At 38.9% G+C, this 27,312-nt stretch overlaps 1 protein-coding gene across 22 annotated transcripts in view; it reads right to left on the minus strand.

Annotated features, from left to right (window-relative positions):
• Positions 1 to 27,312, minus strand: part of BAZ2B (bromodomain adjacent to zinc finger domain 2B) — a 277,861-nt gene that overhangs the window by 80,503 nt on the left and 170,046 nt on the right. For 16 of the 22 annotated variants that reach the window (XM_084644095.1, XM_084644075.1, XM_084644088.1 and 13 more), the window contains 9 exons: positions 22,405 to 22,803; positions 19,200 to 19,815; positions 18,621 to 18,914; positions 16,415 to 16,475; positions 15,762 to 15,870; positions 15,388 to 15,489; positions 5,235 to 5,445; positions 1,027 to 1,119; positions 845 to 906 (listed from right to left, as the gene is read on the minus strand). In XM_084644095.1, coding sequence (XP_084500221.1) covers positions 845 to 906; positions 1,027 to 1,119; positions 5,235 to 5,445; positions 15,388 to 15,489; positions 15,762 to 15,870; positions 16,415 to 16,475; positions 18,621 to 18,914; positions 19,200 to 19,815; positions 22,405 to 22,803 — 1,947 coding nt within the window. The remainder of the gene's footprint in view (positions 1 to 844; positions 907 to 1,026; positions 1,120 to 5,234; positions 5,446 to 15,387; positions 15,490 to 15,761; positions 15,871 to 16,414; positions 16,476 to 18,620; positions 18,915 to 19,199; positions 19,816 to 22,404; positions 22,804 to 27,312) is intronic. The other 6 variants (XM_084644087.1, XM_084644081.1, XM_084644086.1 and 3 more) reach the window with 2 other exon arrangements.

Here is a 27,312-nt window from a genome sequence, read left to right on the forward strand (position 1 = left end):
ACACACAATTTAAGCTTCTACACAAGCAGCAAAGTTTCTATATCAATATGAATACAGAACTTAAAATAGCGCAAACAGCAATAATTTAAATACTTTCTTCAAAAACACAATGCACACCACACACTATTTCAGAAATTAACGTGTCCAGTTGACTGCAGGGAAAAGAATGAATGCAAAGAAACCCAGTAAAACAATTGTTTTTAGAATTTCAGGCTTCAAAAGCATTCATTTAATACTTCATTTATTGGGATATTTGTTCAAATGATGAAAAACCTGCTTCCACAAGTAGCTTAATTTATTAATGGCTAAAATATGAAAAATCTTCTTGCTGTTGAAAGTATTACATATGGTTAAGAGCATTTGCTATAACAATATTTAACAGTAATTTTTTATTTAAAAAGCAAGCAATTTGTACTTTAATTCATCACTATGCTTAAGAACAATTATATCTAAGCAATCCAAAATCACTGGCAGTTTCCTCTCTAGCAGTTTTGGCTGAGCTATTTTGATGTTTACATAAGCAGCTATATCACTATTTCTTTTTATAGAGCCATAGAGTAGTTGAGCATATAACTAACTGGAGAGCCAGCTGTGCAACCCTTATTCACATGTGTAGTACCACTGAAGTAAACATGATCACGCAAGGGACATATTCACCAACATGAGTAAGGGCTGCACAATCTAGTCTTTCAAAATAAAATACAACATATGTTCTTTATAATTAGATAACTAACAACTTCAAATTTTAACAAGTACACTCTATAACCTATCAAATATATTGAAAGTATGAGTTTAAATAAATAAATAAAATACAGAGCTTATTTAATGAATACACAAAATTTACCTGCTGTTTCATTATCTTTATCTGTTCTTTTTGCTTCCGCTTTTCTTCAGCAGCCATAATAGCTACAAGTAAAACAAAAAATGTAACATCAGCAGAAAATGACTGAAGAACAGTAACCTAATCTCGACAATTCTAAAGCTCATCTGCAACTATGCACAATCTCTTAGAGGTTTACTACTTACCTTGCTGTTTTTTTGCTTCTTTGGCAGCTCGAGCCTGTTCCTGCTTCTGAAGTTTTCTCAAAAGCTTTATTTGTGCCGCTTGCCTCGCTATTTCTGTAACACAAAGAGGAAATATTAAGCACATAGTCACAGCACTGTCTCACATAAAAGATCTAACTTATGTGTTCAGGCTTTTTCACATAAAGAATGAGGAGACAAAGAAAATAGTGAGTTTATCTTGCACATATTTATCCTGAAAATGTTTAAATATAGAATTCTTATACCAGGATATCTTTTATAAACAAATACCTCGAACAGCTTCTCAAATGAACATGGATGCTTTCTGTTATCTACACAAAAATTATGTATAATTCTGAAAAATGAAAATAATTCACTTTCAATCAAGTGATAACATCAGGATAAAAAATTCTGACCCACCTCTTTGTCTCTTTATAAACTAAACTATTCCATATAAACGTCTAATCCTTTTCGAACAATCCCAGGAGAGGGGGTTCAGATAGCATGTACTACACAGTACACTCTCATAAGGTTAGCTTTTGCCACTCTTTCTCACGTTGATTACTCTTTCAATACTTCCATTGATTTTAGTGAGACTATTTGTGAAGTAAGGTGGTACTGAAGTGAGTTAAATTTTCAACCTGAGTCACAGACACATTACATTTGTTCATTCTTGTTATTTTCCCTTAATCTAAAAGATAAGTAATTTAGACTAGAAGTATATGGCTGCTCTCTGTGTATGACAAAATGTAATAAAATTTCAGGGTACAAGACGAGGATGTAAAACAGCAGAGCTCACAATGAGTGACATAATAGTGAAGAGGTCTACTGGTTAAAAAAGAAAAAAAGCAGAAAAACTGTTAAAATGACAGTTTATGGACGGTTTATCGTGTAACCAAAAAGAGGAAAAAATGTAAGTGTATTTTAAGAGAATACATCAGTATTTCATGTAAATGCTAATGAAAACTGAAAAAAAATCAGATCCTTTTTCTAACACTGAATTACAGAAGGGTGCTATTTGAAATGCCTGAAAAACTTACGTTTTCCAACAAAAATAAGAGATGGAGTATAAGGATTTAAAGATGCAGTACAGACAAAAATAATTTTTTAGCAGTTACTCTATACATAGGGTGGGATTTTCAAACACATTCAGGACTGGTGTAACTCTGCTTCCACTGAACTCATTGCTTAAACTCCATTTGACTTCAGTGGGAACAGAGTTAGGCCAACACTAAGTGCATTTTCGTGTAGCCATCATAGAATCATGGGGGTGAAGGACAAAACAAAACAAAAAACAAACTAACTTACTTATAACTTCTCAAATCTTTTGTAAGAAAAACCTGGCCTTACACTGGGTATTTATGAAACTAAGAGTATTGAAGGTCTTGGACTTCTGGAGACTGTTCGTTCAAGCTCTGGAATTTAAGGATAGGAGTTTTTATGCAGTCAGCTCTCAGTGCCAAAGGATGATCTGAAAGAACAGACCCCTCTACTTCTTCACCACAAGAACTCTATTTTGCATAATTTGAATCAGAAATGAACCTGGAGCTCTTTTAATCTCTTGAAAGACTGGTAAAGGAACCAGTCATAGAGGACTATCTTTTTGGTGCAGTAGGAATATTCAACTGAGACATTTGGGCTTGATTTAAAAAAAACAAAAAACAAAAAAAAACAACAACCCACCACCAACAATGTGCAATTTAGTTTTAGTTGGGGATTGGTCCTGCTTTGAGCAGGGGGTTGGACTAGATGACCTCCTGAGGTCCCTCCCAACCCTGATATTCTATGATTCTATGGAACAGCAACAACTACAATAGCTTTTTATACTATTTGACTACACCACACAAGAATCCACAGTAAAAGACAAATTAACTTATTGACAGAGATTAAGCTACTCACAGAAAATTTACTCCAGAAATGCACACTCTTTAGAAGTATGCACATGTGTCAACTTGTGAAATTGAACTATTGAAATGAGAATTTCTAGAAAGGATGACGTGTGCCCTGAATCACACGCCAAATACTTATTAGTATACTTTTCTACCCACATAAGCTCCAGGAGATTGCCTAGCTCCATAATGTTGACCACACAGTTGAGACACGTATTTAACAGTAGAAGAAGCGAAAAGCCCTGAAGAGCCTCGCTCTTTAGAGGAGTTTACTATCAAAGAACAGAAGTTACAAGATTGGTAGGAAATGTTTCTCATTCTTGGGATCCCATACACAGAAACTGCATTCTTTGGATATTGAAGGGCAGGAGTAACTAGACAAGGAAATGTGCATCTAAGAAGCTAGTCTTAAGAAAATATTTTTGCAGTACTACCATGCCAAAAGGAAAATAGTCCTTTATATCAGTTTTGCAATGTTTTACTTGTCCTTCCTTTGGGAAAACTATTTTTTTAAATAGGTGAATAAAATATTTTTTATTACCACACCAGTAACCGAGTGTGAGGAGATTTTATACCAGGACTAGTAAATTTTCATGATGATTTTCTAAGGAATATTTACACAAAGTATAAAAAGTTATCATCTACCCATGCAGGTATTTATAACACACACTGTATAGGTATCTCGCTGCAGAATATGAATGTCCGACAAATTCTTCGAGTAAGTAAATGTATGGCCAGAATTGGTATATGCTTAAGAAAAACTCTGGATGCCACCCATGAAATGAGCCTGGAACCCCCCTATTAAAAACACTTTTTTCTTTTAGATAGCCTGACATATCCAAATACATGGAGACACAGAACAGTTGATAGGGAGAGTGCCAAAATGCATCTGATTGGACTAGCAGTTCCTAGTCTATACCATTATTAATTAGTAAAGATTCTGAAAGATTGAGATCACAAGACATCAGGTTGAAATCGATATTACTCTCGATGCTTGAGAACCTGAGTGGGGAAAAGGAAGCCAAGGTGGACATTAACAGGCATAATAGGTCCAATACTAAATATAAAGAACCTCCTGTAGCCATGACAGGGCTATGAGAATCATCTGTCCTTGAAGAATGGAGAAAAGCAGACAAGAGAGTGCCTCCAAATACTATCTGCTTGCATGGCCTCTTTCAGTGTAGTATCTGGACACCTCTATGAAATCTCAAACAACAGGAAAATTTGCAAACAGGGCACAGGGAGGGATATCTTTTACTAATACAATAAAGTCACTAGAGAGGAAATAGTCACTGCTGAGGAAATACACCCTAATTTGCTCTCACGTTGCTATTGTAGGTAGAGGGCTGAAAAAGGAGGCATTGTGGTCTAGTGGTCGGAGTGCAAATCAGGAGATCTGGATTAATTCTGGCTCTGAATGGGCAAGATACCTCTCTAGCATCTGTTTTTGCATTTGTTTTTGCACTTCACAGGGGTGTCATGAGACTTACGCTGTTAATATTTGTAAATTGCTTTGAGATTATCAGATTGAAAGCAATATACAAGCAACAAGTACTATCGTGCTGAGTGGACTCTAATGAGACAGAAAACGATCTAGCTACCTTACCTGATATCCAGCCCCAAGCAAAAAATACTACCTACAAAAGGTATCTTTAAAAATGCACCCTGTTTGTTCAGGTAGAACATTTCAATCATCTCCAATGACTGGCTCTTTGTTGTGTAATGCTCTTTGCAGGCACAGGGGGAAAAGGCACAATGAATCTCACAAAGAGGTAGTCAAGGCTTAGATATTTTATGTATGAATCCTGTGCAGCACAGCAACAGACAGCGTATGTTCACATTCACCATATAAGCCAGATCAATCATGAAACCCAAGAGGAAAAATAACCCTGAGCCGTAAGAGAATTTTGTAGAATATTAACTTCTTTTAGGAAAATGTGATGCAATTTTGAAGTACAGCACTGGGATGAAGGTTACATGCCTGATGCTTATTTTTCGGATCAGATTCTCATATCCGTGTGTATTTTAAAAAAAACTGTCAGTGGTACCCAGATGTCCACTATTACATTGTATACATTTAAATAAAGTTAATATTGCCCAAGCTTATTCATTTATTACACACACACACACCCTTTACACCTCTCTTTAAAGCACGTTTATATCTACTTGGCTTTAAACTGAAAGTTCACATCACACTTTTGACAAGATTTCAAAAAGCAACTTGCAAGGACATACAGTAGCAGAAATAAATGATAATACTTGCCTTTAGGAAAATGGAACATCATTACTTTCAGGTTGTGGAAACTATAACAAATTTCTTACCTTGAGCTTGCAACTTCCTTAACAGCTTTGCATCAGTGTTGTCTAAAAATTCAGTGCTACCAACATTTGGAGGTCGGCCTTTCCGACGCCTCATTCTTGATTCCTCTCTAGCACGCTGTCTATCTGGATTTGGCGGTCGTCCTCTACGACCTTCCATAGCTCTGATACGGGGAATGACTTCCTCTTCTTTCAGAAGACACCACTGCATACCCTTTTAATTAACATATTTCATAGCCATTATAAATAAAAGTGAAAAGAAAACAAAAACATACATCCACAGATCTGGTCATACATGCAAAAATGCATATGTCTATATATGTAAATATATTTACCCAAAAACATGAAAGTTGGTATTAGAATGACAGTGGTGACACAGAGCAATTGCATAGGTATTGTAGGATTTATCAAAAGCATTTCTACAATTTACCACTAAAACTTACAAGATCTCAAAGCTAATTTACTGAGTGAAACACCATTTGTTATTACATATGTGCCACTACTATATTGCTTCTAGTTCTCTCTTGCCTAAATAGCCCATTCCTCAACTTAGTAGATTAGGCAGAAGAACAGATTTTCCCTTAGCCTATAAACTTCAAATTTAACTACTACGCCTGCACTTATCCATTAATCAATGTGATGTTTAAAAATCTGACAGGCTATATGTAAAAACCATTCTGAAATTTATAGAATATAAGGAAAACAGTAAAAGCAGGAGAACGGATTTTGATTTTTACTTGTGACTTTTGGAGGGTTCGATATCTCAGTTTTATAATAAATAAACTGAAAAACCAGAAACTCATTTCTACCTTGCAATTTTATTTAGTACAATTTAGTTTTCACCTACTGTGAAAATTAATTTGTCAGTCAACTAAAATTAAAAACTAATCAAAAGTTTTCAAGTAGTTATAATCTGCTCTATGACCTTAATTCAAAGCTCTGGAAATTGTACAGTCTCCTGAACAAGGTAAGAAGCACTAAATTCAACCCTTTTTAATTTCTCATGGCACCTAAATTCCTGTTGCTATAATACCAAGAGGTTAGTTTTTAGATAGCTTTCATTTAATTGACACAAGAGGGAACCTCATACTGTGTCTATTAATTAAAACAGTTCCTTGATCTATTTGATCTTGCTTGATTGAGCTTGATCTATTTGGAAATGTGGTATCTCTCACTGCTTTTCCAATTTTTTTGGAATGATAGGAAAAAATGATAGCTAAGGTTACTTCTGGGAGCACATCATTTACTTAATGAAAGCTTGTCAAGGACTCTGAAAATGTCTGCCAAAGCAGCTATGAAGCCAGTCACATCTACTTTTTTAAAAACTACAGTTGATTCGCAATACTGAATTTGTGAATTAATAAGTCCACAAACAATAAAATCAAGTATGATAAACCACAAAATGCGTTTTGTTAATTTATTTTGTCATTTATGTTTAAATTATTTATGCTAATCTTTCATAATATGCTAAGAAATGTTTCATAGAACATTCTGTAAAAGGAACTTTTTAATAACATGATACCCTCACATCCAAAAGCAGCTACTAACAGAAGTTGCACTGATATTTTTCAACTCTGCAACCAATATGAAGTAAGATATCACAAGAATCCATACTGTACTTAGAATGCAGATCTTCCAAGAGGCATACATATCCAACTGATATCCAGCATCAAGTGCAGAATCCATCTTTGTTAAAAACTGATTGAAGACTTCTCAATCCAAAATCAGTATCTGTACCACTTGAGCCAAAGTAGTATCTTAAATATCTGTCAGCAGGAGTACCATTTATAATATATATACACACTATATTTTTTTCAGGTGTCTAATATCTCAGGGATCTCCCCCTGTAGTTTATCATAGACTATTTGTCTTTTTGAGCCATGTAAACAGGACTAAATATTGTCTCTCTTTATTGTCCATACCAACCTGCAACCTAGTAGACAACTTCTCATATGCTTATTCATGAGTGAGGGAAAAAAATGCAAAACAAGATTCAGAAACAGATGAAAAAAAAATCAATCATGGTTCAAGGGTAGTTCAGATTGTGCTGTACTCGTGTTTTCCCTTTTGTACTGTTTCCAGCAAAAGATACCACAAACTGAGGGACATTACATTCAAATACATTAACCTTTGAAAAATCCATCATCATCAAAAGTAAGAAAAGCCATATGGATTCCGCCTTTCCATGCAACATTTGATTCTATGGACAAGATTTTTCCACTGGTGTAAATAAACATAATACCATAACAAAAGGAATATTGGTTTATATCAGATGACACTCTGCTCCTGTATCTATTTTATCCAGTTTTTTAGAATGCAGAACAGGAGATATTTGCAGGACATGACATTGTTTTAGAACAAGAGTCTAAAGGAAGTATCTCTTTCAGGTCTTTTTGAGGTATCGAATAATGTTGGATGAGTAAACACAGACTGGGAAAAAGTAGGCCGAAATCTCATTGTAAATTTCAATCATTTTAGACGTTGTTGAATTCTGGGAACCATTGCTTATTCAAAAAACAGAATCTGACTATTCCATTTAGACTCCTACATAAGTTTAGTACCAGCTTTCAGTGGTATCTTCAAAATTACATGCCTTGTCTCCACTAAGATTTTACATCAAGATAGCTAAATCAATGTAAAAGCACACCTTTTTTTGCAGTGGAGACATAACTATAGTCCATGTTAAAACAGCCTCAAGGCTACTCTAACTTATTTTAGCTAGTAATCGACTTTTAAGGCTGTTACATAGCTGAGGATTGCTGAAGTGCAAATCATTCTATCCCATCACTCCTACCAGCCTTGACACTACTCATATGCAAGAGTAACCCCCTATGTCCTGTGATGCTATAACACAACTGAGGATCAGGACCAGAGTTCCTGGGTCCCTGACTTGCATTCAGACCACTAGACAGGACATATATACCTATAGACATACAACTGTTTTTTGTTTTTAAACAAACACAGCAGAAGACCTATTCCCAGGTAGTGGATAAATGTAATCTGAATGATATCATCAAAGTATGTATTTCACAGTTGTAACACAACATAAGAGGTTTTAGGAACAGGAAAATGAAGTTGCTTACGTTTACAGTAACAAATGTTCTTCAAGATGTGTAATCTGTATATGCATTCCACAGTTGGTGAGTATGTCCAGTGTCCACAAGTTTGAGAATTTTCCTGTCAGCGGTACCCCTAAGGGTAGTGCATGCATCATTCCACAGGGGCATAAAAGGTGAGAATCCATGGTCCCAGGACTCTGAAGTAGCAGGCACAGAGGTAGGTAGTGGAATATGCATACAGACTACACATACTGGGTCAAACTGATGATCCATCTAGCCCAGGATCCTGTCTTCCGACAGTGACTGGTGCCAGATGCTTGAGAGGAAATGAAAAGACCAAGGCAATTTATTGAGTTATCATGATGTCCAGTCCCAGCTTCTAGGAGATCATCCCCTTGTCATCCAGACCCAGCTACCTGGCTTCTCGAAGAACATCAGTTACCATAAAAGGTGTGTAACCTCTTTCTTCTTAGAGTGCTAGTCTGTATGCATATTTGTGACGACTCCCAAGCAGTTTCCCCTCACTCAAGTCGACTAAGAGGTGTCAAGAGTATGGACTTCAACACAGACCATGTGAATCTTGCATTGTCCCTAGCAGCCTGCACCAACATACAGTGTTTTGTGAACATGTCAGTCCACCTTCATCCTGGGTCCTCTGCACTGAGGCCACTGTGTGGCCCTGGGGATGCAGCAGGGATGGGTCTAGCCTCAGGTGTGTGGGTGACAGTCTTAACCTGCGATTCAGGTAGTACGACGATGGGGCCACCTGCTCTACATTCCAAAATCAAAAAGCATGAGAGATCATGGTGCCAAGGACCGGCAATCCCCACACTGCATAATAGTGGTACCACACTCTCTCCTTAGTCCTGGGTACACACCTTTTGACTCCTTGGGAGAGATCTAGACTGCTGAATCCTGGGATCAGGCTGGGGACAGCTGTTGGCTGTCTTGAGTCAGAGGACAAGACAGCAGTGCTCTGGAAAAGATTGTGCCTGTCCCATAAGCGCAGGGGGAACATGACTGCATGCTGGAAACACTGAGGCCACTGGGTCCAGGAATCTGGAAAGCATTAGGAATTAGTGTGACTCCAATAGCCGCATATCTCTGGGGGCTGCAGCTAAGGCCCTGAGTGGTGGAGTCCCAACAGGTTGGTGTGGCAGTGACTGTGAAGGTACCTGAAAGCATGCTGAAAGCATCAGGATGGCCTGTACCAAAATCAAACTTTTACCAGATACTGAAGTAGCCAGTGACCACTCTGAGTTCTTGGTACCAAGAAGGCTTATACAGCTATGACAACTCGGGGTGGGGGGATGCAGGCTCTGGTGCTCAGGGAACTTTTTCTAAGTTTTGAGGCACCCTTGGTGTCCAACAGGCTGGTAGTTTTATGTGGCCTTTACTTTGGATCAGGGGAGGGTGATCTCAGCCTCTTCTTCCTCGAAGGCTTCCATTCCAAGTCTGCCCTGTATCTGACCCACTCACCTAGAAGGGTCCTAGAGCCCGGGTTCCAGCCCAAGCCCAGACACCTACACAGCAATGAAACAGTCATGCAGCCCATGCCCTGCGAGCCCAAGTCAGCTAGCACGAGCCAGTCACTGGTGTCTAGTTGCTGTGTAGACTTATCCTGTATGTCTTCCAGACAAGGCAGCTTCAGACAGTTTTAAAGTCTACACTGGGGCCAATTTCAACAATCTTTGTTCCCCCAGGGCCTAGATGCCTAGAATCTGGAGTTGGAGTCCAACCTCATTGCCTGCTCCATGAGAAAAGCCTCAGGCATGCCTCCCTTGAGTGCTGGGTCCACTTCAAGAAGGACCTGCAGATTTCACAGTACCCTGAAGTATATCCTTCTTGAGACAAAAACAGATATCTCACGTGTCCGTCATTCAGAAACACAACTGCTTCGCACAATGAGCAGTTCTTAAGCCTGGGGAATTGCTGTGCTTGAGCTTTGTGTCCCACACCACCTGCAAGCTTGGGGAAGGGCTTCCCTCCCCCTGTGGCTTCCATGTGCAGCTATGTGACTAAACTCAACACTAACTAGCCAAAGCGGAGGTAAATTTTAAGAGAGTTGCTCTGACATATACCATGACCAGTACAAAAGGAACTGAGGCATAGCAAAACAGCTCTGCTCTTTATACCCTTGTGTAATACACATGGAGAGGAAGGTCCTATGTGTCAACCCACCCCATAGATATTGCCGATTAGACAATTCTCTAACGCATATACATGAGATGTGCGCTCACCAACTGTGGAGTATGTATCTGGACTTGCACTCAAAGAAAAAAAAGTTCCTCCAACCCAACAAGTTTACATTTTAAAAACAAATCTTAATCCCACTTTTTTGCTACCCTTTCCTTCTTTTTCCAGAGAAAAACATACAGGCATTTTTAATTCCTTAATTATGGCAAGAAGATAGAGATTCCACAAATAAGGATGAATGATGGTTTCTATCCTTAATATTATATATTTCAGTTACTTACCTCTATAACTTATTCCATATATCAATTAATATTTTCATGAAGTAGCTTGGCTCAAGTCCCTGTTAATCCTAAACTAGAAAACTAGGAGTTATGTACCCCTTTTTTCAGAAAATTGGTACCAGTCTAAAAATATACTGTAAATGACGACCATATCAGTTCCTTTCATAATATAGAAATCCTTTATTATGTACCTCAAATATTCTTTGTTTTCAATTAGGAAAAAAATCTCTGATTGAACTAAAAGAAACTTTAGGAGATTACCATGCTTTCAAATTCTTTTTTTAAATTCATTGTACCGAAAAACATTAAGAAATGCCACTGTCAATGCAGTAGGAAAATCCAGGTGGATTTCAACCTGGAAAATTTAGATTGGAATGTTCTACTGTCTATAACTCATCAAACCATGTTCTGAATTTTACAGTATAGTTACCTGAAGTTATCATTTATTCCAAATTTGCTTTTGATATGGTGCTTCTGGCTTTTATTAAAAACGACTGAGCCTAAAAATACCTCCAAATCACCTTGTAAAACAAACTATTTTTCATATAAAGAAAAACTTCAGAAAATATTACACACTGAAGTCACTGGCAAGAATTCTGCTGATTTCAGTGAGTGCAGGATCAAAACCATAAATAGTTTTCCATGCATCTTTTTCCATCTTTCAATTTGAATTTTGCAGTGCTCACAATCAGATGAGACTGATACAATAACCTGGATTATGATACGCCACAGAACGCAAAGAAAGGCAGAGAGAAGAATAGGAAAAGTAGCAGTAAAAGGCCCCAAACCGTAAAAAGTGGAGGAGATGGAATCAGCAGGAAAAAAAACTACCTGATGAGCAAATTTCTGGAATAAAACTGATAATTTTCTATACCAATAAGATATAGATAAATTATTGGCACTTTCAGTATTACAACAGGACACTAAATTTCAGTAACGTACATACAGATACCATTTTCATTAAGTACTAGCTTAATTTTTTGGTTATCTTACTGTAAATGGTTTGTTAGCTGTTATCAGTTTAGTTCAAATGTTTACATGACAATCTAATGAATCAAAATCTGATTCATGAAGTATAAATATAATTTTAGAGCTTCTTAATCATACTAGGTTTTTAGGCAATATGTTCTCTTTAACTCCATATTTTAAAAATATATGGATTAGAGTAGAAAAACAAAAATATACACACTAAAAATTACCTGATTGAAAAGCTGGTCTGATGCCACATGTAATAAAAATGCCAATGAGGAATGCTTAAGTTTATTTTTGTCATTAAAAAAATAGATATGAAAACAAATTGGCTAAGAGATTGAGAGACAACCTAAGCCTCTAAAAAAAAATCTAGATTTACAATTTAAAATGTTTGCAGTTTTAATGGTATTTCAGATAAAAATCAAGAAAAAACGTAAATATAAGATTTACATGCCAGTTATGTCTGGAAAGTGCAAGTGCTCATGACCTTAGTTTGAAATGGATCAGATTAGTCTGTGGTATTCAATGCTGATTGGTGTACTTTAAAGTTAGGTAACACAACACTCACAAGTTACCTTCAACACAGATAAATTATAAGAAAAATGGTGGTAGTGACACAGAATAGACATTCTGGAATCACATCACACACCGAATATATTAGGATCATGCTTTGTAAGTACCAATAAAGTACCAATAGCTATAGAATAAAATTAGAAGTAGGATCTGGGCTTGTAAGCATAAACATATATAGACATATATAAGACAACATACACAGAGTGTGTACACACACATGCGCGCACACACACACACAGTGTAAGCATTTGGAAATATACTACAATAACTTGAATGATTATGTATGACAATGTAGCTACTGGGAACAAACATTACTCTCACCAAAGATGTTATTCCAAGCACACCTATGTTATAATAAAAAAAGCATCTCCCTAGTGACTAAAGGATAAAATTACTTACCTATAATTATTGTTCTCCAAAGACAAACATCCTGTACAGATCCACTATTAGTCTAATATCTCCAGAAGGCAGATATTGCTAGGGCTTTCCAAGATTCTGAAATGGCTCCCTCCTCCACCCAAGATGAAGGTAGCAGCTTTGAGTTTCAATCTGAGGAATCTGCAAATTCTTCCTGTTTGCTTGTCAGGATTTGGTCTTTGACTAAGTCAATGCGCATTATCTAGTTACATATCAAGCATCACAGTTTAGCTTCTACACTGGAAGCAAGGGGTTGTGGGGCGGGGAGGAGCAATGCTTTAGCGGTACACTTTAGAAAGAAATCTGGATGAATGAGCCACAACTTCTCTTGAAGTTCCTGAGACATGTACATTGCAGACCCTGTTCTGCCATCCTCCCATGTGGTACGGTGTGTGCTCCTTCCCAGCACCCTACCATTTCTTCTATAAGGTATGGAGGAAAGATAAGGCCAGGTCCCAGCTCTTCTAGACCAACCAGCAGTGGAGCTAGGAGAGAGCAGTGTTTGCATACCCAGTAGTATTTAGCGTTTTACCTGTAAGGGTGCACAAGGCAGGAGGTCTTTTGTGGCCCCATCCCCTTGCCCACCTGTTATAAATTGGGGACAATCCAGCCATAAGAATGTACATGTGTAATCTGAGACCACTGGAAATCTCAATGCCTTTTAACAGTGTATTATGGGGAGGTGTGATAACAGTGCTGAGGCCATCTATACCACCATCCCGAACAGAGCAGTATTTGCTAATACCTACTTGTTCTGTTTTAGCCTCCCCTTTCATGACATTTTTCTTTCTCCTAGTAAAACTGCTTTGACCTGAGCAGAATGTAGCAGAAGCAATAAAAACTGGAATTTTTGAATGATATTTAGAAGAGGTTTGGGATAATTCATTATCCAGCCTTGTGATTGAACTGTGGCCCTTCCTCAGTTCCTCCTTTCTGAAGTTTTGCAGTCCCAAAGGAGGGCAGGGAGTGCAGTACATCCCACTAGATATAAAGTAAGAGGGGTGGAAAGAAGTAACTAAGGCTGGGGACATGTGAGATGGGAAGAATATAATAGACAGACAAGAAAAAGAAAAAAAGAGGGGTTGACCTGATGTCCAGGAAACTAGTAGCTACTTAAATCTGAGGTTCAATAGCGAGGTACATACCTACATGATTTATTGATCCTGACTTATTCAACCCTGGGTTTACAGTGGCTGATGTACAAGGGGCCTACAACATTAACTTCCTCAAGGGGCCAGAAGTCAGCCAACGCCACCCCAAAGTGAGCAATTTGACATGGCTTCAGTTTTATTACAAACATTTATGCATGTTTTGTAGATTGATGTATACTCCTACAGGGATTCAACTGCCTAGGCAAGGTGTTTTGAAATTCCAGGGATTCAACTGCCTAGGCAAGGTGTTTTGAAATTCCAGGGATTCAACTGCCTAGGCAAGGTGTTTTGAAATTCCAGGAATTGTTGAGCACATTTTCCTGATGTCTGTCCACATTCATGTGGTGATATACAGGGAAGAGTTATCTTTAACAATAAATAAATATATTCACTGACATGAGATCACAAGAAAAAATGGAAGTCCCTAAGCTGGACAAAATAGATGGTGGTGTCACACAGTTCAATCATAATTTATTCTTCTGTGAAGTGGCTACTTTATCCACATAAAGCAAAGCAGAGTTCTGCCACACTCAAGTAGAATGTTTGTTCATACAACTGTGCATAAAAACTGGACCCTTCAGAAAAGCTAATACTGTATTCTCTACACAGTAAATACCTGTGTTTTAAGTATGTATTTTAGATACCCTAGACCAGGGGTGTCCAATCTGTGGCTCCGGAGCCACATGCGGCTCTTCAGAAGTTACTATGCGGCTCCTTGTCTAGGCACCGACTCCGGGGCTGGAGCTACAGGCGCCAACTTTCCAATGTGCCGGGGGGTGCTCACTGCTCAACCCCTGGCTCTGCCACTGGCCCTGCCCCCCTCCACCCCTTCCCGCGCCCTCCCCTGAATCTGCCATGCCCTTGCTCCTCCCCCTCTCCCCCCAGAGCCTCCTGCACGCCACGAAACAGGTGATCGGGAGGTGCGGGGAGGGAGGGGGAGGTGCTGATCCACAGGGCTGCCGGTGGGTGGGAGGCGCTGGGAGCGGGGTGGGGGAGCTGATGGGGGCTGCTGACTATTACGTGGCTCTTTGGCAAAGTACACTGGTAAATTCTGGCTCCTTCTCAGGGTCAGGTTGGCCACCCCTGCCCTAGACGGATGAAAATACAAAGGAGACATGATACACACATAAACAGAACTTCTACAGATATGGAGTTCGTATAACAGAAGAAGAAAAAATTTCTACTCTAAGAAATATCTGAACGTGTTCTCTTATAAAATACTTAGCTCAAAGCTCCTTCTTAACTAGACAACTATCATTTCAGAGCTGATCTTGGGACATACTGAGCACCTGAGACCTGAGGAAGTCAATGAGAGTTGTAAATTTTCAGTACCTCCTAGGATCAGACCCTCAACTCTCAACAAAAGCTACTGTAAAGTACTATGTATGACTGTAAGAATGAATTCACTAACAACAGGCAATGCTCCAGAGTGTAGTAAAAATTATTTCACCTAGATTTATGTTACTACTCCTTGGATCAAAGACTTTACTTTTTAAAAAGTGGATACCTGCGGTCCATCTCTGGCTTCATAGAAGTCACCCACTCCTATTTTTGCACTGAAGCTGAAATTGTCCCTTGAGATATCCATTATTCCATTTCTGCTGAGATACTGAAAAAATCACATATTTTTCCACTTCAGGTTTTAAATAATTACAACCCAGCTTTGATGTACAGCTAACGTCAGGAGTCAAATGTTTTGCATATTCTATCAAGGGATATGCCTCTATAGGAGGTCAATTTAGAAACAGGTTAAGGTACATTAGCCTCACATCACAAGACATTTTGTATCAAGGAACTTTATTTGAGGAAGAAGTGCACTTTTTTATTGTACACATGCTTTATGGTACCAGAATACATACAAATTGAAAAAAAAGTATGTACCTTTACTACTTCAGGATACTGTCTCAGTTTCTTTCCACATGGTGCATAATATGCTACTTCTCCTTGAAGACGACCACCAAAATTCCTTATTCGTGTTTCTCTTTGCCAGCTGTAATAATAGTAAATATAGGTGTGTGTTAACACTCATTTCTTGAACTAATTTATAAACCTCTATTTATTAATTTTACATTAAAGTCAAGAGACAAATATATAAAGTGATTAAGGCAGAAATGTGACCAGGCAAAAATGGTATTGTATTAGGTTACGTTATCAAATTTTTTTTTTTATACATTTTAGCATTGTAGTGCACACAAAGTTCTGGGAAAGTGAGCAGATTCTATTCTGGCTCATGAATTGTTAACAGAACTACTAATGAATTTTCAGTTGCAAAACAATTAAGCAACACATCTTTACATTTGTAAATAAGCAAATTTGTTTTGGAAGTAATTGAGAGACAATACATAGGAAGGCTGGAATTTTCAAAGGGAACAAAGTGTCACTGCAAGTCAAAGGAGTGCTTAAGTCTGAGAGTCCCTTTGAAAATTCTATGTCAAATACTACAATGCCCTTTTTTAAAATAAATGACCATTCACTTTATGAGACACTATATGCAATCGCTTCCCAAATGCCGTTTAAGTAAATATAAAACATACCCATACTCTAAAGGAATACGCAACTCTCGTTCGTCTGTTACTCTTCGCCTTTTTGAAGTACCTTAAATAGAGTTTAATTGATTAACATTGGAAAGCAATGAGATGACAGAGAACCAGTTTACTGAAAACGTGTATTCCATTACTCAGATCCCCAAACCAGAAGAGCAACTGAATTTTATCCATCATCATGTATACGACCACACCAACTGAATGGAAATTTGTACCCGCTACTTTTTCCACTAGGCTCTCTCCAGTCAAAGACTTCTGAGATGTGAGTACAGTAGAACCTCAGAGTTATGAACACCAGAGTTACGAACTGACCAGTCAACTACACACACCTCTTTTGGAACTGAAAGTACACAATTGGACAGCAGCAGACACAGACACACACACAAAAAGAGCAAATATAGTACAGTACTGTGCTAAATGTAAACTACTAATAAAAATAAAGGGAAAGCAGCATTTTTCTTCTGCACGGCAAAGTTTTAAAGCTGTATTAAGTTAATGTTCAGCTGTAAACTTTTGAACAACCATAACTTTCTTTTCCAGAGTTTCGAACGTTTTAGTTACAAACTACCTCCACTCCCAAGCTGTTCATAACTCTGAGGTTCTACTGTACCTCCTCTGTAGTATGCAATGAAAAGTGGGCATCCTTGCAATGAAGAGATATCAAATTTATCAGAAACTAAAGTATTTATAGTATTATTTACATTTCTTTCATATGTCCGTTCTCACTGAGTACCAGCTTTGGGCAAAAAAATAAATACATGGACACTGCTTTCTAAGAGTGTGCACTTTTGATGCAAGTAAACTAAAGACAGAGGAGCAGTGGAGACTGGATACAGGAAAGCAAGGTGAAACACATCTTTTTAGGTGACTGACTAATGATATGATGGACAAAAAATAACCTTTGATTCCAGAATGGTGGATCTGAGTAGGCAGAAAGCATTATACCATATACTAAAGAAAACACTTAACATAAAACGTATATCAGCTCCATATATAAACAAAATATAGACAAACATGGACATGCCAATTTTTTGCACCGTGTGTAAACTTATGTTATTAAATAAAACTAGTGCCAGCCAATCAGACTGCTGAAGAGCAATATAAACTTCAGGGGATCAGAATTCAGGTTATTCATAAGATACAGTAAATCTTTATAAACTATAAAACCAATAAGCTTGCATCTAACTGAAAGAGAAAAATAAAAATACGTCATTTCAAAGCCAGTCTTGCATAACAGCAAACAACTTTTCATTAATGGTTAAGCAAGCAACTCTTATTTCACTGCACTCTAAATATTAGGATAAACTGGTTTCTGATTCAACGTCCTTGTTTAAAAAACAAAACAAAAACATGTATTTTCATGAGACATATGTAGCACTTTGCTAATTAGCAGCCAAGAGACTCATTGTGATAATTATTGAATATTATGAATTAGCAAGTAAGGGAATGACCATTTACGCAAAAAAAAGTTAAAGATAATACAACACTAAGTGTACTTAACATTTACTTATTTAAAAGTGTGTCATAAATGTATTAATAAATGGTCTATTGTGAATTTTGCAAAAATAATGAAACCTGTAATACTACAAGTCACTACAGTCAATACTCCTGTTGTGAAGAGTGGTGAGATGGGCAGTTTTTGGTGCAGTTTACAGTATGTAGATTGGCAAGGTTCTACTGTAACGGGAACAGAAAAATACTACTGCCTAGGTCTTGTACCGTAGATCTCAAAGTACTTTAGAAAGGAGATCAGTATCATTATTTCCATTCTACAGACAGAGAATGTGAGGCACAGGGAGATGAAGTGATTTGTCCGAAGTTCAGAACAGAACCCAGACACCCTGAGCCCCAGTCTAGTGCTCTATCCACCAGTTGTCACATTGCCTCCCAGAATGCTTACAGAGAGTAATGATCACCCCAGATGTTTTGAATATAAATGCCATATAAAGGTCATATGAATTGACCTTAGCATTCAGGTCCTGGTCCTGAAAGGTGCTGAGTACCCACAACTCTGTTTGACTTCAGTGGAAGTTGCAGGTGATCAGTACCTCTATGGGTCAGGCAAAGGAGAGGAAGGTCAGTATCCAATTGCAACATTGTACATTATGGACACTGTTATCTTGACACTTTTTGAAATACATTTACGAGACACATTTCTCAGACACTACACTTTGTTATATAAAAGACAGTAAGATACCACAGTGTGTACTTGGAGTAAGTGTAGAAGAAGGTGTCCCAAGAAAAACTGGTGACTGGGATTCAGGACATAAGGCAGCAGGAGCAGAGCTTGGAGTCTTTACTACTTGGAGATTAAGTGGTGTAGAGTGAGCTGTGAGACTGATGGAAGAGCTTTTCAGAGAGGAAGTCGTTTTATTCAGTTTCAGTGGCATTTTCTCTCCTTCAGTATCGGTATCAGATTCATCTTGATCTTTGTCATCCTCATCATCATCTTCAGACCCTTCTGTATCTGACTCTGAATTACTGTCAGACTCTGTGGGAAAACAGTAACAAGTACAGGTTACAACTGGACAACCAACAGCACACTGAGAATTGTTCATTGTAGCTTTTTGTCATTCTAGCATTCCTCAAGTCTGTGGATACATTAATTAACAAATGTTTTAATATCATTTACAAGATCATCGTGAATTTACCCAGCCGTTGACATGACTGGAAGCAGTACAGAACTCAACTCAAGGAGTTCTGGGAGATGTGTTTCTTCATAAAAAATTTAGAATAAAATCTTTAATTTTTTTATATAGAAAAGTCAAATAATAACCTGATTGACTATCATCAGAATCCTCATCATCTTCATCTTCATCATCGTCATCGTCATCATCGTCATCATCATCCTCTTCATTTGAGTCATCAGAGTCTTTGCTACTTGGAATGTCAGAATCTGTTCCTCTAAATTGTTCCACTAAAGATTTTGAAGAATGAAGGCGGTGCTGTGTTTTCACTGCTGTTATTGCATTATTGCTGGCTGCTTTTTCCTTTCCCAGACCTGGTAACACAGGAGAGGTAGAGGGCATAACAGGTGTCCTGTTACCAGGTGTTTTTTTCCCACATGTACTTACATTTCCTAGTGAAGAAAAAGGGGCACTGCTAGAAGTAGCTATGTTTTCATTTATCTTGGGCTGGGATTTGGATTTGGTTGTAAGTGCTAGAGGTGCTTCCTGGATGACACTCTGAATTACTCCATTGGGTTGGTGATTACTTAAAAGTGCATTTGTCAAGAATGGATTAGAATGATTGTTTTCTAGAGACGTGTGTTTCTGATGAGCTGGTAAACTAGAGCTTGGTTTTGGACTTGACAAAGCTGTGATAATCTTCTTCAGGTTCTTAGATGATTCTTGTTTCTTTAATTGTGCTGGGAATGTCTGTTTATACTGTTCCTGTAGAAACAGAGAGGCAACAAAATAAAAAAAAGACTGCATCTCACAGGGAAAATTATATTTGTTTAGCCCTCACTATTTGCATCCACAAAAAGCAGTTTTAGAAGGTGGGAGGGTAGGTAGCTCGAGAGCTGGGTAGATAATCAGGTATCAAGTCTAGACTCTCCCTAGATGTTTCATGATAAATCAAATAAAGAAAGATGGCTGACCCAGGGATTCAAGATATTAAGCTGATAGGAGTATTGGTGCAAGCTTTTGAAGCTTCTACTTCAGACTGGAGAGCTATTTTCACTCTTATCACCTGCTACAGTTATAACTGGAAACTGAGAGTTTACCTCTTATGAAAATAAGTCAATAGGAAAAAAAAATTACATGAAACAGGACATGCTCAATGTAGCGTTTATAAGATTTCCATAGCAATTAAAGAAAAAATCCTGGTTTTCTTATTGACACCCAGTAAAAGTCATACAAGTGGATGCAAATCAAATTGTTAGGCAATTCATAAATCTTAAATAATAAATATAACACAGAATACAAAATAATAATGGCTACTAAAAATAACAGGAGATTGAAAGAAGACGGCTGGAATAGCAAAATTTGACACAGGAATCAATAAAAATATGTTGAACCACTGGGGTCATTCCAAAAGTGTTATGCTAGAATACCAGGTTGTTGTTATAGAGATGAGCAGTGGCTGAAAATGCTCAAAGGCAGCATAATTACCCCTTAATTAGGGAAACAAAGATGCTCTTGAAGTCACTCAACAACAACCCTTTTGGAGTGCATGGAGCGGGACTGACAGGCTCCAAAGGGAATCCCATTCCATCCATTTTAACTAGAATTAAATCCTTATCAGGGATGCAACAAATCGGGAAGTTTATAACCTTCATAATCCAGCAAACTGAAGTCCTTCCAGATGCACTTACACTGTCTTTAGCGTCTTTTTTTTTTTTTTTTGAAGATATTATATTATGGTATTTCAGACTCCTCAGAATTCTGCGATGTCAAGATAGAAGATACGAAAAAAATATTGCCTCACTTTTCTTCGGCCTGGTCTAAACGACAGGCCTATATTGACATAACTACATTGCTTGGGGGAGCATGAAAAATCCACACCCCTGAGTGATGTAGTTATACCAACCTAACCCTCCCTGTAGACAGTGCTTTGCCGAGGAGAAAGCTTCTCCCGCCAACATATGTACGCCTCTCGGGGAGGTGGATTAACTATGCTAATGGGAGAGCTCCTCTCCCTTTGGCATAGACCGTCGTCATAGAAGCGCTGCAGCTGTGCCAGTGCAGCATTTTAAATGTAAACTTGCCCTTAGTGGATGTCAGACCTTACACATTGCCTTAAAACATGAGTTTCTATTGTTTTATTATTAGTGTCACGGTCCTTTCCCCCTCCCCCTATAGGTCAATGTTTGAAAGCCCTACTGGAGCTTGAAGAAACTCCCAAGTTTTTGCCTTTGCTAATTTTTCAAGGGTCCCCCAATGCAAAAATCCAACCCAATGATTAAGGACTGGAGACTACTCCCAAGAGAGCCAAACATTTTATGGGCTGCCTTCAGAAAATATCCATGTCATAGCCCCCATTAGGTTAGGGCAATGATTTCAGGTGAGACTAACGCTAACACACTACATTATTCTTGCATTGCTGTCTTAGTGCTAAGTTAGGGCTTCCCCCCATTACACTGGTGAGCATTCACACAAATAGTCTCACTGGAATCAATGGCTACTCGTGGAACTAAGGGCCAGATTTTTTAAAGGTATTCAGGACCTAAAAATATTGATAAGTAACTAGTGGGATTTTTAAAATGCCGTAGCCACTAACTTCTATTGATATCAATGAGGGTTAACATTTGTTAAAGCTACTAGATATCTAATTCCCACAGATATCAATAGAAGTTAGTGGCCTATACACTTTAAAAATCCCACTTGGCACGTATCTACATCTCTAGGCACCCAAATATCTTTAAAAATCTGGCCCTAAGAGCTTACCAGCATGAGCACTGGTTGCACAATATGGGCCACAGAGACTTACTGTAAACCTTGTGTGGCACTTTCATTGGCATTCTACTGACATTCAGTGGACTTGTAAGAGACCAGTGTCTGCAGAGTATGAAACTAATCAACCTTGAAACCAAGTATTTTCTGAAAAGCAACTACCGTGGATACTTCATGAACATGTTAGGATATGAGTTGATTTTTCCAAGCTATTGTTTCAGAATACTAAAAGGCACTGCTAATTTACACTACACACTCAGGAACATAAAACCTTTTACCTGAGGTTTAAGATTAGCTGTTCTAAAAGGCAACCAGATAGCATTAAAAGTGATATTAGTGCTCAACCACAAAGATAACCTTCACTAATAAACATCATTCAAAAATCCACATAGATTTTTTTTAAAATATGCCAAGATTAAGTCCTGTGTAATTTAAAACAACAAATATAATTCTCCCCCAAAACCCGGATTTTATAACAAAGGACTTGAGAAACATAACGCTATAATTTGTTAAGGAGGACATGCATATAGACACTATGGCTGTAGAACAAAGTCAAGTATTGCTAAACCAGTAATTTCTACTCACCCGTTTTGATCTTACATCACTGGTTAAAGGGCTAGATTCTTCAGAGGTATTTTTATTCCCTGCTTTCAGTAGATCAGGAGAAGGAACTATACGTTTTAAATAAGTTTCCTTTTTGGCTTGATTTACCAAAGACAAAGGTTTCACACTGGGCACCAATCCCGTAGACTGTATTACACTTGTGTGTTTGTTCACAGATTCCTCCTTTGCCTGAGAGCTTTGGAAAATAAAGGGAAGCTGCTGTGACAAAACCTGAGGCTGCTTCTGCTGGGATTGGAATGACGAGGGAGTCTGGGAATCAGACACAAGAGGTATCTGCTGGTGTGTTCTCTTTTCCTGGGACTTTTCATGTGTTTTTTGTCCATCTGCTTTCATGTCTGTTACACCACTATGCATTAGCACCTGTAAAATATTTTACAAAACTGTACAGATTACATACACTAGCCCATTAAATATTTAAGATGACAAACAACATTTTATATAGTTAATCTCCATAAGCAACTACGATTTCCTCAAAACAAGGTAACACATTTATTTTAAAATAATCTTACAATATATTTGATTGCTTGATCTTTTCCCCATAGGAAGTCACTGTTTAATATAAAAATAAGGCCAAAAAAATCAGTTTTGAAATGTATTCTTGATTATAAACCTAATGGAATGGTAAAATTCTGATATGTATGGGCTATTCCGCTTCTGACTGCAGTTTTCCGAGGCAGTTCAAAACTGTAACAGTCTCTGTGCTAGCCATGCCCCCTTCTCTGACCTGCTGCCAGATGATTCATTCCAAAAATGAGTAAAAACTTCACAGAATAAGATAAGTAAGAATAACTTCAAAGCCAACCAATAAACTACGTACAGTAGGCTATAGCCTACAGGCATAACTATCAAAATTAAACATTGTCCCTTGGCTTGGAAGCTAGCCAGGGAGGGTAGAACTGTGGGAGACACTGTAGCAGAAAGGAAATCATCAAGTAAGAAATTTACCATTCCGCAAGCCCAGCCTATCCCACAGTTCTGATATAGATATAGATAGGAAGCAGTGAACAGCCAACCGACGTAGGGAGGGATAGGAAATACAGAATGAGATAAGGAAGAGCCCTTGGAATTAACTGGCAATGCTATTACTGAATCCCTGCATGCAGCACCTTACTGCCAAAGGAGGCTTCTGCAGAAGACATTAAGTCCACTTTGTAGTGTCTAATGAAGATTTTAATCAGTGAAGACCACTTTACTACCCTGCACATCTCTTGTAGTAGAAGCACAAGCTCTTTCCGCCACAAAGTCGCCACAGACCGTGTGGAGTGTGCCTTGATTAAGTCTGGAACAGGAGCACTTGACACACTGTATGCCTTTATGATGCATAGCTTGATCCATCTAGCTAGTAATAACATAGATACCTGAGCCCTTGGCACTTCAGATGAAAAGTGACAAACAAGGAGCCCGATCTTCTTGTCAGTTAGGTGCACTTGATATAGATCTTCAGTGCTCAGATAGAAGAGGTAATGGTGGTGGCGCCACACTGGCCAAAAGACATGGTTTTCTAATCTGATAGCACTGAAATTGGAACCCGCACTGCAGCTACCAGTGAGACCAGGCATCATTTACCCAGGCCCATTTCTTCATCCAGACCATTTACAACTCACAACATGGTTATTGAAAGGAAAGCGTTAGCTTGCACTGAGGTGATCTTCCAAAGTGATTGGAACTGTACTTTCCTCCAGCCGAGCTTCAACATTAAAGGCCTACTCCTCCTTCTGGACTAGGTTTTGCTCATGGTGTTAAGAATGCAACAAAAATCCTAAGGATCCTGGTAACCCAGTTATCCTGGACTTGCTTTATGAAGCCAGCCACAATATTGCCAGGTGTCAACACAGTGTCATATTCACAGGATCTTCTGGTTCCTTGACAGAGAACCCTCAGGTATCCAGATTTCTCAGAGCAGCCACACTGGCTAAACCAATATTTCCTAAGTGGAACCTACCACTGGTGTTAAAAGCCCTAGCCACATATTTTTTGAGCCACTGACATCAATATCTCCATTTTACCTATCCATCAAAACCTGTTTTCTGGTCACTATTATATCTGCTAGATGAGTTTCTGAACCTGGCAGCTTTATCCCCACTGTGTGTTCCATGACAACAAAGTGGTACTAAGAATCTCAGAATCATCTTGCCTAAGGTGAATCCATCTTTCCATGCCTTCATTCTGACCAAAGCGACAGCACCCAACAGAAAAGCTATTGCAAACTTGGGATAAGACTTTCTCACCTCATCTTCTGGATCACCTTTCTTAGAAGTGGAAAAAGTGGAAATGCATATTGCAGAACTTCTGGCCTTCTGTGTGAAAGACCATTCATTCCCAGGGAGGATTTGGGGTTTGTTTCCCTTGTGAAGTTCTTGGACTGCTTTGTATTCTTGTGACTGGTGAATAGGTTAATTGCCAGAAATCTGAACTTCTGAAAATCAGAGTGAGGATTTCCTGATTCAGGCACCATTCTGAGTTGTTGACTGCATCTCCTGTGCTGAGTCCTCTTTACTCATTTCATCATCTCCATCACTTCTGCATGTAGAGTTAACATTCCTTCTTCCATCTTGGTTACTGATATATGCCACAGTGGTCATGTTGCCCAACTGGACCAGAACGTGTTTGCCCTCTACATATTTCTGGAATTTCCATAGGGCTAGCTTGACAGCTCTGAGGTCCAAGAAGTTGATTTTCTTGTTCCTTTCCTTGAAGTTTCAGGTACCTTGCACTGTCCTGTGCCCCAGATGCATTCCCCCTCTCATCAGGCTGGTATTGATCGTGAGTACCTGTGGGTCTGGAAGGCATATGGGAAGACCCTTGTGGATGTACCATGGGATTGTCCACCATCTGATAGTGTTCAACACCTGGCTTGGTACCCGACCTGATCTTGCATGCATTCTGGTGAATGGTTCCATACTTTCAGAAGAAAGGCCTGAAGGCACCTGATATGGAACCTTTCCCAAAGGGTGGCTCCTATACAAGAAACCAAGAGGTCCAGTTGCTGTGGACGATGAGCTATGGTCAGCCTTGCATACTTTACCAACATGGATATCAGGTTCTGGATCTTGGCGAATTTGTCCAGCGATGGGTAAAGCTTTGCCACAGAAGTGTCTATTTCCATTGCCGGGTGAATTCTCTGTGTGGAGCGAGTCAAGGAGCTCTTCTCGATGTTCATCACAAATCTGTGCGCTTGAAGCAGTTCCAGCATCCAGATTGTGGCACTGTGTGCTACTGCTTGGGTCAGAGCCCTGATCAACATGTTATTTAGGAAGGGATATAAGTGAGTGCCCTAAGACCTGAGTATGGCTATTACTACCGCCAACATCTTGGTAAAGACCTTGGGGGGCAATAAGAGGCTGAATGGGAGCATTTGGTACTGGTAGCAGGCCATGCAAATCTCAGCAGTCTACAGTGGGATGGTCGTATGGGAACATCTGCTAGATGTTGTTACTTGCTAGGGTGGAATCTCATTTTCTTCATCCACCTGTTGAGCTGCTTGAGATCCAGAACAGCTGTGAATCCCACCCACACCTATCTCCCCTCCATCCCAGTGCTCTTCTGGACGATGAAGAAAATGAAGTAGTCCTAAGAATCTTTCTTCTGAGGAAACCCTCTTGGTCCTATGACCAGGAGATTTGAGATTTCATTTGACACCAGCTTACATTTGACAAAATTGCTCAAGATGGGGGACTGGCTGAAGATGGGATGGGGTGGGGACCTTAGTTTGAGGGAGTATCTGTGATTCAGTACATCTCTCACCCACTTGCTTGTGGTTGATCAAGACCATATTTTTTGAGAAGTGAGAAATTCTGCCCTCTAGATGCAGTTCTTGGTGGCTGCACATTCCTTTGTTGTTATGTTGGGCTTGTAGAGGCAGTGGATCCAGCTCTTGATTTTTCACCCAATCCCTGGTTCCAGGTTTTTCCCCAATACACCTGTTGTCTTTCCTCTGGTACTTTTGTAAGGATGACGGATGAAAGGTGCATTTTTTTCAAGTTCCTGGGTTTGTAGTCCCATCTCAGAGCACTAAGTGGGATGGGAAAGGATTGTTTGAGTTTGGCAGTGCTTTCTGCCACTATTTTGTCTAGCTTTCCCCCAAAGAGGAGAGAACCTCTGACTTCAGATGAACCCAGAATTTGTTTAGAATGAGCATCAACCTTCCATGAGCCTCTGGCTGCTGAAAATCTCACTGTATCCATTTTGGCATCTGCCACAAAGGCTGCTGCTCAGGAAATCTTCTTAAGTATGCACTGGAATTCAATATTTCTCCACCCAGTGTTCGCAGAGAGAAAAGCATAGCAAAACTCATGATGAAATTGTGTGATACGCCACATCTACCATTAATTAAAGACTTGCATGGTTGTCTGCCCTCACGGCCCCCCCGTGGATAAGTTTACTGGGTGAGGTATTTATGGTAGAGCTTCATGGTCTGCAGAGAAAATGACAAATTATCATCTTGTCTCATACCCCACTCAACATCAACCTGGGTTTCATTTACCTCGAAGGCAATGGAGCCTTCTGAACCAACCAGTTTTATACCAGACATGGAATTTGTACTGCAGCAGAATTTCGGTGACGTTTTAGACACAGTCCACCATGTCAATGTGGGCAGTTACAAACCAGGAGGCACATTGTTGAGGACTGCAAAATGACTCAACTTCCTGGAGGTTTTCCAATCATAATAAAAAGGCTGTGGCTTGGTTTGACCGGATTACATACGCCAAATAAATACTGGAATTCAGGATGGTCTCTGTTCTTCAGGGCCTTAAGGTCCTCCAGCCAGGACACTGTGGTTCCTGCAAAGCATGTAGCTGCCACAGATGCTCTAAGTATGGCCAACAAAGCTTCAAAGTACCTTCTGAGAATGGCTTCCATCTTTTTGTA

This window comes from Lepidochelys olivacea, assembly GCF_965140295.1.
Source record: "Lepidochelys olivacea isolate rLepOli2 genome assembly, chromosome: 11".
NCBI lineage: Eukaryota > Metazoa > Chordata > Testudines > Cheloniidae > Lepidochelys > Lepidochelys olivacea.